Here is a 17,056-nt window from a genome sequence, read left to right on the forward strand (position 1 = left end):
AATGGCAGGGTGTTGGTGGGACAATTATGGATGAATAACAACACAAACAGGTTCTCAACAGGCTGGGAGAATTTAACCCATCGGGAGAGACTTTTAGAAGAAATGAGGAAGCCTGAGCATGTGGTGATTGCCAAAATAATTACGGGATTCATCTTGATGACAATTATGCCGGGGTATATAATTTGGATTAAGAATGGCAGGGCAGAAGCTCGGATTTCTGAAGAGAGAAAAAAAGAGGGGGGAAAAATGAAGAAGCTCTCTCCTTGCCGACTGTCTGCATACCTCCTGACTGACACAGGTGTAAGAATCAGCTTCTGATACTGCTGATAAGGGGGTTTCAGGTGCACTGGCCAAATACCTTTTCCTGGTAGTAAATCCTCCAGGGTTCGAAGGGATTATGAACAAAGGGCAAACACTTTTTAGGAGATGGAGGAGATAAGCCAAAATTTGATGGTGTTCCACTCAAACCAATTACATGAAGACAGAAGACAGCCCTTCTTGGTAGTGCTACTTTTTCAGATAGTAAAAAAATCTATCCAACTTCTATCAGCCCAGAACAATTTGAATCTAGGTCCGAGTCTGGTCCAAATGTTTGACTCACATCCAGCTTGAATACTGCGTGTGTTAATGCTCCGGTTGCTGAGTATAATACAGGGATCTGCCTGAACCAGTTGTACTAATGCCTGGTTGCAGAGTTTAAACCACATTCTGCCCAATTCCACGTCTCATGTATGATGGAAGTATCGTCGAGTTTGGGATGATGCTTTAGGCTATCTGGGTAGAGTACCATTTTGAGCACTTGAGCAAAAAAAAAAAAAAACGCTCCAAGTTATCCCTGACAGAAAAGTTAAAAAAAGTTTAATGAAATAGTAACACAATTCAAGCTAAAACAAAACCATTGGCCCAAACTGTTGTTCTTTTTTATCCTAGCCTTTGCTAACCTGACATAGTGACCTTACAGCAGTTGTACATTAGACCAGGAGCCCAACCACTGAGTTGTGTACAGGCCAGTTCACCTCTGAATCCCCAAGCCTGTTACCCTTTCTGCCACTGAAAACAAAAAGCCTTCTGGCCCGCCGGGTGAAGGGAGAGGAGACCACCAGGGCTTGGCTAATAGCTTTTAGTAGACACATATAGAGCAGCGAACAGACTGCGGTTGGCAGGGGGTGGAGGAGAGACTCAGCAGGCAGAGAGTCGGAGAGCAGCTTTATAAATATTACAGGCCAAACATGCGGATTTGCCACAGAGGGGATGTAACATTGTAATATAGTGGTCTTTAAAGGGAAAGTGCTAGAGAGCATACAGTGAGCTAAACAGCGTCTTTCATAATAGTTAACTGGCTTTGGATTGGCTGAGTGAAGTCATACGATGACTAGTATCCATATAAGCCTCATATACAGTAAAAGACTTGCGGTATTTTAAATGCTTTGTTTTTAACTGCTAATAAAATGTTTGGTCATCTCATGCAGCTTGATGAAGTCCCCAGACACCAAACAATGGCATGGCTGTCTGCACTGCAATGCAATAGGCCTAATTAAGTGGGTAAAAATGACAATACTATGGACTGGAAGAGAAAAGAAAGGCCTACAAAAAGTGTCTTGAGGATTTGTATACTTTTAGGAGTAGATAAAGTAGTGTCTGGCGTTTAGCACCTTGTCAGAGTGATTCATCCTCAGGGAAACAAGGCTATGTTGAGCCTTTTGCTGCCAGAAGGCACATCACATGGCTTTAGAGTTGAGAAATAGGTAAGACCATCAAACAACTCCAGCATTAAAATCTACTACACTACTGACTGTGAAACTCTGAAGGATATGAACAATTGCTTTTAGATTAGTATCAGGCAAATAGCCTTGTTAGCTGCAACTGTCTGATACTGAAAATATATATTAAATTACTTGCAAATAATTTGGGAAATGTTAATAATCTACAAATGTTTTTTTTAGTATTTTTTTTTATAAATTACTTAAGAAAAGATTACAAGAAAAATCCAAATTATATAAACAAAGCTTATGGCACAATGCATTGGCATCCAATAAGACAGTAGACTTTCCCCACTGGCTCGTTCCCAAATCCTGTCTATATATATCTAAATATCTATACAAACTATGAAATCATTATTTTTTAAAGCATTGTTGAATTCATACAAACCTAATTTTTCACACAAAAGTCAACATTTCATCATGAATGTACCAACAGAAATGTGAATCTACACGCCTCTAGATGATTCCTAGAAATAATTGCTGTTAAAAATAGAACACGTCTGTCCACATAATGCCATTACACTATGGTCCACATTAACCAAATTCCAACTGTCCTTAATACCATATACAACAAGAAGCAGCACATTTGCAGGCTAACTCTCAGCACAGTGCTAATTTTCTACACTAAGCAAAACACTGAATATACAACAATGAATGCAGAAGCCTTAATAATATGCAAATATGTTGAATATTCTGTGTGGAGATGCCATCTCCATGACGACTATTCAGGAAGAGGCCAGAGGTCAAGCCAATAATTGTCTTCTCTCTTGAGGCATGTGTGAAGGCCTTGAGGTAAACACACATACAGAAGGGTCTTAAGACTGATAAAGCACTACTTTGAGACTAATTAAGATATAAGGTGTTAAAGGAGCAGGATGAATTGGAATTGGCAAATTAGGGTTATCATGTTTCAAGATCAAATCTGGAACCAAGTAACAAGGTAAATTCAAGACAGGTTTAAGTTTTAAATGCACCAGAATAATAGGCTTGAAGATGGAAAACCTCAAGTGAACATACTAAAGCTCAAACAGATTTTGAGAACAAAAGAACTGCAACTAATGGTAGTCGACTTGTTTGTTGATTCGTTTTTAGATTTATAGATTAGTCAAAAAATTAAAATTTGTATATATACTTCTTTGCTTTCTGTGGGTACAGCTCATGTTCCCATTCTTCTCTAACACTTCTAAACAACAGAAACAGCACTGTAGTGCAGTGCAGTTACAAATATGGATTTTTTATAATCAGCATAGTGTATTATGTCGACTAATCATTGCAGCCTTCAACAGTAACATAGAATGTCATGAAAACCACTGCTTTAGCTCGGAATGTGACTTTACTTGTTTGCTGCTTGTACTTGTTTTGTCTGGCACCAAAAGAACCAAAACTACTGCCACCATTACAGATGTAAGAATGGAATTTTAATCAACAAATTAACTTGCTTGACCTGCTTGTCTAGACTGGGGAACACTGTGGGCACATACTGTAAACATTTTTTTAAATAAGTGTTCATGTTAAAAAAACATTTATTTAATTTGTAATTTTTTTGTCATTGTATCGAAACTGTTATCAACAATCGTAAAATGTCAGTGATATTGGTACATTTAAAAAAAATACCTTTAAATATCTGTTTTTCAAATTAATTCTTTATTTGAACAACACTGTTTTGAACTGGCTTTTTAAATATCTTTATCAGGATCTGAGAGGAACTTGACAGAAACACAAAAACAAGGCCACAGAAGGCAACAAGCAATGGCTAACTTTCACTCTTCAACCTCATCTGCAATTCTTTTGATAGGACATCCATCCCCCTTAACCAGAGTGTGTTGTTTTACAGCCTCCCTCCTCCTGTTTTCCACTGGATTCTGGGAATTGATTTGCAAATGTGCATTCATTTCCCTCAGTTCAATTAAGGAGGTGGGGGGTGTCTCCTTGAACACTCTTTTCTCCAACAACCTTTTATTTGCGCCCGGGCACAACAAAGGGACACTTGCATGAGAATATAAACCTGAGGCCGTAAAAAGCTGTGCCGTGCCCTTCACCACTGGGCTTCTTCTTCTTTTTCTTACAGAGGGAGGACTGGATGGAATGAAATGGGCCGGTTTTTCCTGGCTTAAAGGGAATCACAGAAAAGAGGCATTGCTTTTCCATCTTTCCTCCTCAAGGAGATGCAGCTCCTCTGGCGGGGCACGGAGAAGTGAGGATGGATTAAACAAACTGGCAGCCACAAAATCCTGTGACAACTTAAAAAAAAAAGAGGAGAAAATAAATAAAATAATCACCTAGACACCTTCAGGGTTCTGTCTGGAGCAGCTTGAGCAGCTTGAACAGCATGAGCAACGTTTCCTGCTTAAGAAATCATGAGCTAGGACGACACGTATTTGCAACAGGCTTCAGGATCTCTCATTCCAACAGGAAGAGACAGCGCGGTGTCACGGATCCTCGCTAAAATAAAAATGCTGGGCAGGGTGGGTTCAGAGGCTGCATGTCTGTTATATGTGCTTTGATGTAGTTCAAAGCAAAGAAATAACCCTTGTCTGTTAGGAACTTTCTTATACACAGGGAATTTAACCAATCGGCCTCCAGCAAAAGAGCACAGCACTTTTTGAAGATGTAAAGAAAGAAAGCTATTTTTCATTTATTAAATAAAAAATAAAAAATAAAATAAAAAGGTGCTTAAATAAGGTTGTTACTGAATAATTCCTCAAACGAACGAATGACACTGCGTTGGGTTTCTGTTCGCATCAATCTTTAAACACAAGCTCATCAATATGCTGCTCACGGGTTTGGTAACCCAGCAATATCTCCAAAAAGGAAGAAAAAAGCGCTAGCAATCCAAAAGGTTGACCTACTAGTGGGTGTTGGTAGTGCTCAGGAGAAGATATTGATCTTTCTGAAGAGCTGAGCGAGAGTGAAAAAGGCATAGTGTGTTGTATGAAAAGGGCCAGGAGAAAGTTATCCACAAGGCTTGTGTTCAGCTATGGGCTAGCATGCAAACAACAGACCTGTACCCAGAGAACAGACTTCTGGGGTTTAGACCACAAGCTTGGACTACCACTGGGCTACACTGCTCAACACTAAAATGGTTTAATGCAGGTTGTTGGCCCTTAAGGCAAATTTACTCTTCTGTGTCAAACCTACACTGTACCCTAGGTGCAGCTGTAGATGCTTCAGGCCAATTTATACTTATGAGACAAATCTATGCCATAGTCTATGTATTACTAATACCTAGCCTACATCGTATCCCATACACATGGCACCTGTGGCACATTGTTTATGTATTTTTTTGGGCTGATTCTGCAGATCACCCTGTGAATGTCCCTACAATAACACCACAACCTTCTCTATTCTGGCCTTGTGTAATTCTACCTCTCAGAGTCAAAGCAAAATACATCTGGAATACATGTTGATGGCATATCACATATCTCAAGAGAGGTTGAGGGGGTAAGTTTTCTTACAGAGTTGCAGGAAGAGAAGTGGGCTATGAATGATAAATTGTGCGTGATGGCGATAGTGGAGCCTCCAGGCAGCTGCTCCATGTCACAAGGGCCTCCTGAAATGGATCTCTCCAGTGCTTTGCTTTGGCTATGGCTAAGAGGAGACACTGGACAGGAGTAGCCAGCATGCCACAGCTGGCAGAGATAGCATCAGTTTTCTGGTCCTCCCAGCGGTGGCCCGCAAACCTCCGCATTCCCCCGGATTAGCCTCTACGGCATTCCGCCTCTGCATTTCCTGCCTGACCTAAACGCCCATAGGTCAGGCCCACCAAGAAGTTTGGTTGGGTTTTGGTTGTGGGGGAGGCAATGGTGTTGGTAAATTATTGAATATAATAGTGAGGATCTCAGCACTTTCTTTAAGTCTGAAAATTCTAACAAAGACTGCTTTGTAGACTTTTAGCAGTCTAAGTATGGCAGCTTACATCTGAAGGCGCTTCAACACAACACAGTTTCACCTCTTTATCTTTTCATACCAAAGGCTTCCTACCTCAGGTAAAATCTCAGAGAACAAGGAAAACAAAGTAAAAACAGAAAGAAGATTTGAAGTGCTTCACAAGCAACTCTGTAAATTCATGGTCCTTCAGTAGAGTTATCTAACTTTATAATTACAGTACAGACTGAATCCTTATATACATAGGCCTGGAAAAGAAGAATACAAGTTAAACTGAGTTGTTCGTAAGCAAGCAGGCAATAAACACTACTGTGAACAATTGCACAGGCTCACATAGGCCTATAGATGTAATCATCACTATCTACTATCTGCATATTCAACGTGGTCTGCAATGCTCCCAGTTTCATTTAGCATTCCCATCCATCACCTCCCCCTAAGTGTTCTAAGAGATAACAGATCACAGTCAGGATGTGTTCTGTTTTCCTGATGGCAGATGATTGTCACAGGAAATGGTCAAAATGAGGGGCTAGGAAAACCCCTAAGCTAACTACAACAGTAGACCTACACAAGCATATATTATAGGGTTCCCAGGAATACTGCTTAGTGAAGTGACATTCTGTACTTTGGTGTAGAATTTACTATATATGGTAATAGTAATTCTATTTTGTTGTAAGGATTTTAACATTTATATATGGTTGTTATATCAGGCAAATATATTAAATCTTCAGTTGTGTTTTATGATGAATAGAATTTCTTTGTCCTGTAAAGTTGATATTTTAGAGATACGATGATGTACAAGGTTAAACATGTTCAGAATTCAGGATAAATAAAGTGGTGGTAATAACTGACAGGGTTTTTGCTACAAAAACATTGCTTTATAATTTTTCTGAAACGTCAGAGGGCAGAGGGCTTTTAAATTAAAAATGATGGAACAGATCCACCAAATAAAAAAAGTGAAAAAGTAATAAGAAAGACAGGGAGAGAAGAGAAACAGTAGTTAAAAATTGTCCATAATTGGTTGAGACACTGTTTCTAAAAAATGAATAAGTGGGTGTTTTTTATATTTTATTTTATTTTATTTATATTTTATTTAGTTAATTTGTGTATGTTCCCTGAAGCTTACAGGTACAAATGGACTGGAGCAGTACCACCAGAAATCATAAGAGGACATAATCATAATGGCCAATAATTTAAGACAACTGTCATAAAAAGAAATTCTTTTCAGAAAAGTATGTTTTGTCAGAACTTTTTCTTTTGCCGTAAACATTACCAGTACCTTTTTACCATTGCCATGTTTGTTAGAAGCTATTAACTCTGAGCTGCCCTCTGAAAGGATTATATTCTTTTATGTAGGGGTGTGTAAATGAGCCTTAAGTGGGGCAAATTTGCTTAGTCATGGACAATAGCTTAGTGATCTACATTACAATAAGACTGATATCTTTTGATTAGCCTCATATTTTAAATGAAAAATCATCCGGTACAGCAAATAATAACCCAATAATATCAGTATATCACCTGAACATAACTAAACCAAAAAAGCTCAGTGTCTTCTATATGACTTATTAATGCAAAGCGCTGCATCAGATCCATATAGAAAACCTTCTACCATAAAAGAAACTTGTACGTGTGCCCCTTATCTGACAGCAAGGAGAATCACCTTGTAAGCACTTCAAACTTTCAGCCGAAACAAAGACAGTCTGAGCCACATTCATTACATTCCCCACAACACTTTGTGGGATCAATACAATCAGCTTGCGAGCCGTGATTTCCATCGACACACCCATTAAACAACAATTGCGTAGGTAATAACCTGTGCCAGATAACTTAAAAGAAATTCTAAAATCGCAGCACAACAACTTGTTTCTTTTTTTTTCAGGAAAGCGCTCTAGCCTGCCTGTGTTTGATGAGAGTGGCGGGGAGCCGCTGCAGAAACACAAGCAGAGGAAAAGAGAACAGCGTGAACAGAGAGTAAATAGTGTCTAGGAAGTGTGTGTACGTGTGTTTGTGTGTGTGTGTTTGTGGCCATATGTGTGCGAGTGCAGACAAAAACTGCGTCATTAGATTTAGGGCTCCTGATGAGAGAGCTCGCATGGCCCTGAGGCCTACTGTTTACAGTGTCCTTCAAAAGCAAGCCCAACACACACACACCCACGCTCACACTCTTAGCCAAGTTTGCTCACCTTGCCAAGCAAACATTTGGGAATATAAACAAAGGCACCAAATCTCGGATGAAGTCCTCAAAGGGTGGCCCACGAGCTCACTGTATGCAAACACACTAAACACACTCCTGCTGTTTGCGAACTGGAGACTGGAGAGTTTTATAGCTCAGATACTGAGAGTTAGAATCTGTGTGGTCAAACATGAGAAATCAGCTTTCCACTGATATCACTGTCTGAGTTCAGTAGAGTTCTATAATACTGCATAGCAAGGATTCTCCACCATTGCAAATAACAAACTCAGAGCATGCCCAACAGGAGAAGAGATAAAGGATGCTGTAGTTTAATATGTCTGAATTATAAATGAGCCAAATGAGGACTGAAAAGCTTGTCTAGATCAGTGATAAAGGGCAGACTGTGGTTTAATTTGTGGGTACCTAATTAGTGGTGGCTGATAAAGCATAAATCATATGTATAATGATTTCCAAGAATTTATTCAACATGCATAATGTGCCAAAATATTCATAATGTCTTATATCTGAAATACATTGAAATGCATTATACAGTGTTACATCAAGACTGGCTTTAGAACGCTCACACCTGTATACATTGTGAGGCGTTACCTTGTGAGTGAGGTTGAAGATTAGCCAGCATGCTCATAGCAAGGTACCATGAATTACAAAAGAGTGAGGGGGGCTTGATAGTGAGTGCCAAATAAAGGGGACATTCAATGGAACATAAATGGCATTACTACCCACTGAGCTGTCCACTGAGGGTGTTAATGGTCATGACTGGTGGCATCTGGCAGAAATCACATTTACATTTAATGCAGTAGACCCCACATGCATATGGCAAAAGAACTTGGTCTTTGCCATGTACCAACACTGTCCTCCATGTGACAAAATACTGTAACTCCATTTTTGTCGTTCTGTCTTTAAATCTAGCAGATGTTTTTTTTCAAGATTTTATGACAAATGGACCAACAGAATAGTCCAAAAAGACATATACCAAAAATATTTATACATTGACTTCATTATGGAGATATGAGATATGTGTGTGACAGTGACAATACACAGTAAAATTAATAAAACCCGGACATTAAAGTACAGTAGCCCAGCACTGCCTACACATTCTGCATTGCTGGACTGGAGTGCAATAAATACATAATCACATCAATATCATATCATGTAATGTGTACAGCTTTTGTAACCTATTTCTTAATGCATTTCTTATCACTACTCATCGTTTATAAGATATCCTGTTTTAAGCACCACGTTCTACAATATGAAAGCAAGGAGCGAAAAAAGACATCTGTATAAGATAAGAAGGGATTTGTATAAATACCAATCCATCATCACAAAAGGGGGATTATGTTACTTCCATTTATGATGGATTACAAGACACTATGGCCAGTACATGCCTTGCATTTGCAGGTTGTATCTATTAGGCTAAAGTTATGAGTTAAAGAAAAAAAAAACAGAAAAAGAGCTTTTATAAATAGACACAAAGGCAGTCAGATTCGTGGCACCTCACAAACACCCAAACTCCCAGTCTTCTAAGAAAAGATGCTGTTCTGAACAGACCCAAAGCATGTCGGATTGCAGACTACAACTCTCACACACCGACACTGCAAAACTGCACCTTTAGCCATCTTATCAAGTGCTTGCCTTGCCTACACAATTCCCTGTCAACACCTTGCCTTGTTCTTTAAGACACCCACAGCTTTTAAATGTCAACGAGGCATTGGTGAGAGGTGTCCACACTTAGCTGAAAAAGACTTGCAGCTCTAATCTAACCTATAATTTCTAAACAGCACCAAGGGGCTGAGGTTTTGTCCCTCTGTCCCTCTCTTTCTTTGGCTACATATGGGGTTTCCCGTTACGATGGCGTCTTTGGGGTCACCACAACAACAACTGGAACTAATGTGCTGCGGCTATTAAGCTGTCCTCAACTGGCAGCCAGGGCCATGAGCCCGACAGATTGATGCTAGCGCTTTGTGTTTAGGCCCTATTCATCCCTCCGTAGCCACATCAGGCTGAGCAAGATCTTGACAGGTCACAACCCAGACATCCAGTCAGCTCTATAAAGGCTGCTTTTATGTGCTTTTTGCCATTGTTAAAATACCACAGATATGGACGAAAACAAGTTCGCGTCATGATATGGACAAAATACTTGTATTCATTCTATAGTCACTATGTTGTACAATGCTGGACTACATGTATCCCTTGCTTTATGAAAACACTGTCTGGACTTGTGATATGTCAAGATTCCCACAAAACAAACAGAACAAGGTAACAAAAGAAATACATGGTCACAAATTATGTCACACCTGAGTTGATTAAGTTTATTTTACCACAACTGGTTTGACAATAATTTACCATTGTTTTCTGGTAAATCTATCTGAAATATCTTTTTAAGCCTGAGGTTCTCACTATTAACTCTGCACTGTCCAAGATTATCATTACAGCATTATTAGCTAAAGCAGTGAATAACATAATGTAATGAAGTGTCTGCGCATCCAAATATCATGAAATCCTGCCTATAGATAGATGGTGGACTGCTTTTTGCAACTTCAAACAATCACAAAAAAGAAGGGAAAAAGGCAAATTTGTACATTCCTACAGAAGCTACATGCACCCTGTTAAAGTGCAGCTCCAACTTTAGAGGACACTGATATTATAGTTTAAAGTCTGAGGTGGTGCTTCCACCCGAGAATGCTTTATCAGTGTCCTTCTTGAAAAGAGTAGAGTGGTCTACCGCTTCTATTGTCTCACAGTGAGGATCAGATAGCAAAGTAAAAACGGCTGCAAACAGAGACATCAGAACACGCTCAGTTGGAGATGCTAGTTTTTATCTGCCTTCACGCTGACAGGCTCTCGACAGTGCACTGTTTACTCACACAAGACACGGAGGAAGTCTTTTGCTAGTAGGTGAGCAAGACAACCTATTGAGTCATCCTCACTGACATACACCTATTTCTCATCATTGATTGGCAGCAGTGAAATAGTAAGTGCTACGGTAAAATGGCAGCTTAGCTACATCTTGACAAACTTGGAAAAGATCTTAAAACAAATTTCCTTTAGGTTACATAGTAACAGTAATCAACATTTCAAGTGTCTATTTCCAGTCATCACGTAATACTGCAGCTTCACCTCAACGAGAAGACAATAAATGGTGTCTTCTTTGGGCAGTCATTTTCTCACATCCACCAGAAAGGTTTGTCTGGTCTGAGATGTGTCATTACTGGCTGAGTCAAAGAGTTTCTCTGTGCTTTGCTCTTGTTAAATGCATGTCCAGGGACAATCACGGCAGAAGTGACAGCTGTTTCTAGGCTATTTTCAAATGACTTCAAAAGGAACTGAGCAAGCACATGTTTTCCTCTACTTAGAGACAAACACATCCAGACACAACAATGCCCAGGAGAAGAACTTGTGGCTATGACAAAGTTGGGCCCTCTGGGTGTAACTGTAGCCTATCAGGTGGGAAAAGGTGAGAGGCAGCTATGCAGCAGCCACTCCAGTTCACACACATACCAACAGTGGATTAAAACTGCTTATACAGACAAACTCTGCCTGAAAACCCTTAAAATGGTTCTAAATTGTTAAGAACTTCTTAAGTTGAAATCTTTAAGCTGTATAGAACCATTACACTTAATGGAGGTCCATTAACCTTTAACATGGTTTACACACTCACATTTTGCAGCAAAAATCTAATAGAACCCTGCACTAAAATATATCTCAAAGAGGCCAAAGCTCCAAAGAACACATTTTCTACAGAAGCTACAACTCTTTTGCTACATTGCTGAATTAAATGAGCTCAGAAATCTGTCTGAGCTCAGCCTGGATTTAGCTCAGCCTGGATTCAGCTTAGACTGGATTCATTCTATGTGTCTGTACAGCCTGAGCTTCACAAGACAGACACCAGGCGTGTAAAAGGACAGAACTGAAGCTGATGCTCATAAGGTCACTGCAAGGACCACAGGTCATTTTATCACAGCAGTGAAGTATTAGCTTGAAATGTCATTTCCCCTCCTGGTACCTCTAAGGGCTGCTCCTGATTCATTGCGAGACTGTACTGGCTGTTAGATCAGGGGCAGATCCTGCGGACAGTGTTTACAACCTCATAAAAACAAGCTATTGGCCCAGCGGCAAAGCCGGTGATATTGCTGACTTGGAAATAATAAAGGCTGAGATATGTCAGTCAAAGGCATGAAGGAAGATGATTGTTTAAGTTCAAAGTGATGCGTTCATTATTGGGGATATGAAAGTTAGATATTAAAAATGATGAATCAGTTATGAATGTCATCTTTTTGGTAAAAGCCTTAAGAAAAACTGTTGGGGGATTAAAAGGCACATAAAAGTGATAAAGTGAGTGACTTTTACATATTAAAAACTATCTATATTACGATGTAGCTATAAACAGATATATTAGGGATTAGCAATATTACAATATTTTATTATATCATGTTACAAAACATACAGATCAGAGCTTATTGTGGATAATGCCAGTGCTTAAACACAATGACCAACAATTTATTCCATTACAATGAGTATATTATATAATTTGTCCTGTTTAATTGGATGAAGTGCGGCATATATATATATATATATATAATTCAAAATATGCCGCACTTCATCCAATTAAACAGGACAAATTATATAATATACTCATTGTAATGGAACAAATAGTTGTGGAGTGTGTTTAAGCATTGAATTATATTTTGAATTATATATATATATATATATATATATATATATTATATATTGTGTAAAAATATCATGAATAATAAATCAATAAAATGCTTCTAAATTCAAAAAATATATATATATTTTTAACATTTTACATTTTTCTTCTTCTCTAAAGTTGTCATTTTGGAGATATCCTACTGCAGAAATGAACTAATGAAACACCATAAGGAAGCCCTGAAATGCTGAGATACACTAGAGCTCAGTTAACTTATATGTTAGAATGCCTTAAACAACACGAATAAATCACAGTAATTAAAAAAATTAGCTTTACGTTTTCAGGCACATAAAAATTGGCAACTTTGTTTTGTTATGGGAATAAAGCTAAGATTGTATGAGCTTGCTAGCAAATTACCTAACTCTTTCGAGTGTCCTTAAAATCCATCAAAGCCACACTAACGGACCAGCAATGCATGTTATTCTATTAAAATCCAAGCCAAGCACAGCCCCACAACCTGCCTGTGTAGCCTACTGTTCACTCATATTGTTTTACTAGCAATGCGCTTTACAGCCTTTCTCTCTCACACACACACACACACACACACACTAGCAATACACAGCTCTCCCACAGGACCCCCAGCCACACCGCAGCTAGCTAACCAGTTTTAGTTAGTTTATCCTCTAACTTACCATGAGCCAAGCAGACGAGTGAACTTATAACCAGCAGGATATGAAGAAGACAGGTCCAGGAAATCTCCATCACCCTCCAGAGCAGAGTCAGGTTATGAGGGTTTAAGCAGCTTTAAACGGGCAGCCCAGCATCCAAAAACTGACCGTTACAATCCAAATAAACCAGCTGAGGAGAACCGAGAGGACCCGCCGCGCTTCAGCTACTGACAGAGTCTCCAAACTAGCTACCAAACAAACTCCACACATTCACATTGAAGAAGATATATATATATATATATATATATATATAAACAAACTCCTCAGTCCCGCTGGAGAAACAGCTCTTCTCACAGAGCCCCGCTCCTCCTCTCACACATCCTCCGTCTGTTCAGCCGAAAGTCCAGTATATACTCGGGGCTTCCTTACGTTAAATAAAGCCGGGGTCAGTCCTCCTCATCCCCGCGGGGAGTAATACTGTCTAAATATGACAAAAAACACCGACTTTCCTTCAGTTTTCCCTCAGTTTTCTCCTCTTTTCTCCTCAAAATAAAGCGGAGACGCTCCTTCCAACCGTTATTCCTGGCGCTACTCACTCCTCCATTCCTCGCGCCCGTTCTGAATGAACGGCACTTACAACTCACGCGCACCGCAACTCTGTCTCGTGGAGGCTCGAGCCCTCCCCCTAGCTACCGTGCATGGTTACCCATCGCGTCTTAAAGGCACAGGCACCTAATATTACCAATACTGGTTTGTTTTCACTGTGTAGCCTTGCTCTTGACCTGTCTTAACTGGTAATGTTCTGGTAAAAAGCAGTTTAGCGTTTAATGTACTAATTTTATGATTTTATAATTTTATTTAAATATGATCATACAAGCCTATTCACCACCTTGTTAGGTTGCCTCAGAACTAAACATGATCTGGGCCTCATAGTGTGCCAGTACCACACACTAATACAATAAAGTAAGGTACATGCAGTAGTATGCATCTTAATATGGCACATTATCGACAGGTTATTAAACTAAATGTAATGTAATTTATTGTAACCTTTTTTCTGCTTAAAGGTGATTTAGTGTTGCTATGCTAACCTAAAGTACCAGTCAAAGATTTGAACACACCTACATTTAATGTTTTTCTTTATTTAATTTATTTTCTAAATTGTAGATTAATATTAAAGACAGGAAAACAATTAATTCAATCTGTAATGTCACCACATTTATTTCAATCCAGTGTTGCATAAATACTTCACCAAGATCTTGCATTGTTGCAACATTGCATGTTGGTAGAGTCTGACCGCTGCACAAAACCTTCTCCAGCACATGCCTTCAGGTGCCATTAGAGAAGAAAAAGTGCATTGATGGAATAACCTGGTCTTTATTCAGTATATTCAGGTAGTCAGCTGATCCTCATTCTTTGAGCACATACTGTTGCTGAACCTAGACCTGACCAACTGCAGCAACCCCAAATCAATTACTTAGTTAAAATAGAAAGTAGACAATAAAAAAGGAAATGCATTGAATGAGTAGAGGTGTGTCCAAACTGTTACTTGTATAATACTTTATGTTACTTCAAGTTTTTGCTATTTTGCTATTTTTTTTGCTATTTTGCTGTTATAGACATGAGGAACTAGTGCTGCATTCCATGTACCTTAGATATGGAATGTCAGAGCTGGAAATAACATCACCTCTAAATAGAACAATGCATTTAAGTTGAATATTCAGATTTTATAATTGTTAGCAATTCCAGTTGATAACAACTGATGCTGCATTTTGCTCTTCCAAACTTCATGGTAACAGGTCCACAGAGAGTAGGTGGACAGAACTGGATTTATTAAGACACAAATAGATAGTGAAGATAGAAGTGTTACAATACACTTTATAACACAGTTGATATACCACAGATATACTACAGCTGATGTGCCAGGAACTACGGAATTCCGACATCCAAGCACTGCAACAAGAACATTATAAATATTTAAATACAGTGTATTTAAAGCCTCAAAGGCCTTAAAGGTCAATAGTAAAAAAATAAATAAAACATATATGTTCTCTGATAGGGAGCCAGTGTAGTTGGTGGAATATGGAAGTGATATGAGTAGAATTCTTGGTGTGAGCTCAGATCATGGCAGCAGAGTTCTGAAAATGCTGCACAAAAATGAGAATGCTTGTATTAATTATTTTTAAAAATAAACTTTTTGCATCATATACCTTACATTCTCATGTTTTTCCTTCTGTCTGTACCTTTTTCATCTGCAAACTGTATTACAATAAATGTTTTCCAATGCTGTTCAAAATTCAAATTCCAGACACAGAAGAGAAAGTCACCAAAAAACACCACAGCGGTTATATTAAGTGTAACATCAGGCTTTATGTAAATCAACAATCACGGGCTGATTTGAGCGCAAGCTGTGCTGCTCTCTGATTTGATCAAAACTGAAAAGTAATATTAGCAGTGCATCAGGATGGTATGAGCCTCCGAAGATGAGAGGTGACGCACAGGCCTGTCTGTCTGTGTGCTGCAGGTAATAACGGTGGGTGATAGCAGCACTGCATGTAATTCTCACAAACAAGTGCAGCGGTGCCCAGATCCAGGATATAGTGTGCTTTATATTCACCACGTCTAACCGCCGCAGTCATAGCCAACCTCAAAGACCTATCTGAAGCAAGAAATGAAAGGCTGCGAGGATTTCTTTTTCAGGCGTTATTATCTAATAACAGCATAATTGCTATTCCTATTTATTATGCAAAAAAAATCACCCAGCCACCATTCATTTATCAGTTATATTTATCTTCATTTCTTCCATAAAACACAATTTATTCCATTACATTCACATTAGAAGGCAGTCGTAGGCCCACAGGCCCTGCTTACAACCGGCGGGTCCTGCCGCCAGCACCCTTGCTTTTGTCCTCATGTTTCATGCATGTGCCTGTTTAACTTAATTGCAAAAACTGATTAATTGAGCCGTGGCTTGTAATTGAATAAAACATGATGCCGTTTCCCTCTAAATACATTTCATCTCTCTTATGACTGATGCAGTATGCTCAGGAAGCCATTAAGGATTTGCTGAACCTGTCAAAGGAAAGTGTGCAGTCAATGAATTTAGCGGCATAATTGTGTTACATGGAGAGTTATGGCGACGTCACGTCAGCAAGTGCAAATGATGCCATTAGGCCACAGGCTCACTGGGCAGAGAGGGCAGCTGCGGATGATTTCTTTGCTTTTGCAAATGGAATGGAATTTCACAGACTATTTCGCAGTACAATATATTAACTGATTACAGCAATTGCTTCATGTAATAAAGCTGCTTAAATGAACTGGTTATATGCATTTAATATATCAGCTAATATAACATACTGAAATGTTGTCATTATGCATTAATGTCAGACAAGCTATTTGCGTTTCTGAAATCAGAAATATGAGGTTTGACCTGCTGCATCACTGATTATTTAAATTGGATTCACACATATTAAACCATAAATGAAAGCCTAATTAAATAATTAAGGTGTAAACAAGACATGCATATTGGTTTGATGTGAAATGCTCTATGTTAGAGAAATTTTGAGTTAGACCATCTGTTAGACATCGGAAGAGCTTAATGCCTCTAAAAGCTGCCTCCCAGAAATCAAATCTGTCAGTTTTGAGAGGAGGTTAGGGTCTAAATCCATTCACAGAAAACATTTCAGAGTATCTCAGATTATTCTGTATAAACCATGTGTTGTTCATTGATGGTTTAGGTTTGTGTAACTTTAGGAATATGGTGCAAGAATATGGTGCAAATAGACCAGAAAACAGACGTTTATTAACAGTGCGAATTATAAACCGGTGTGCCTCACAAACAGAGAATGACTGCTAAGGTGTTGCTAGGTGGTAACTATGGTGTCTTGCATAGTGGTTGCTGTGGTAT

General features: G+C 38.9%; 1 protein-coding gene across 2 annotated transcripts in view; it reads right to left on the minus strand.

The window, feature by feature from the left end:
* The window catches only part of robo3 (roundabout, axon guidance receptor, homolog 3 (Drosophila)), a 207,592-nt gene that overhangs the window by 85,865 nt on the left and 104,671 nt on the right, over window positions 1-17,056 (minus strand). The window contains exon 1 of one of the 2 annotated variants that reach the window (XM_049468587.1): window positions 13,177-13,792. The exons of the other annotated variant lie outside the window; for it this stretch is intronic. Within the exon in view, the coding sequence (XP_049324544.1) occupies window positions 13,177-13,246 (70 nt within the window). The 5' untranslated portion in view covers window positions 13,247-13,792. Of the gene's footprint in view, window positions 1-13,176; window positions 13,793-17,056 lie in introns of those variants that run through there. 2 annotated transcript variants of the gene reach the window in all.

Source organism: Astyanax mexicanus, chromosome 20 (assembly GCF_023375975.1).
Source record: "Astyanax mexicanus isolate ESR-SI-001 chromosome 20, AstMex3_surface, whole genome shotgun sequence".
NCBI lineage: Eukaryota > Metazoa > Chordata > Actinopteri > Characiformes > Acestrorhamphidae > Astyanax > Astyanax mexicanus.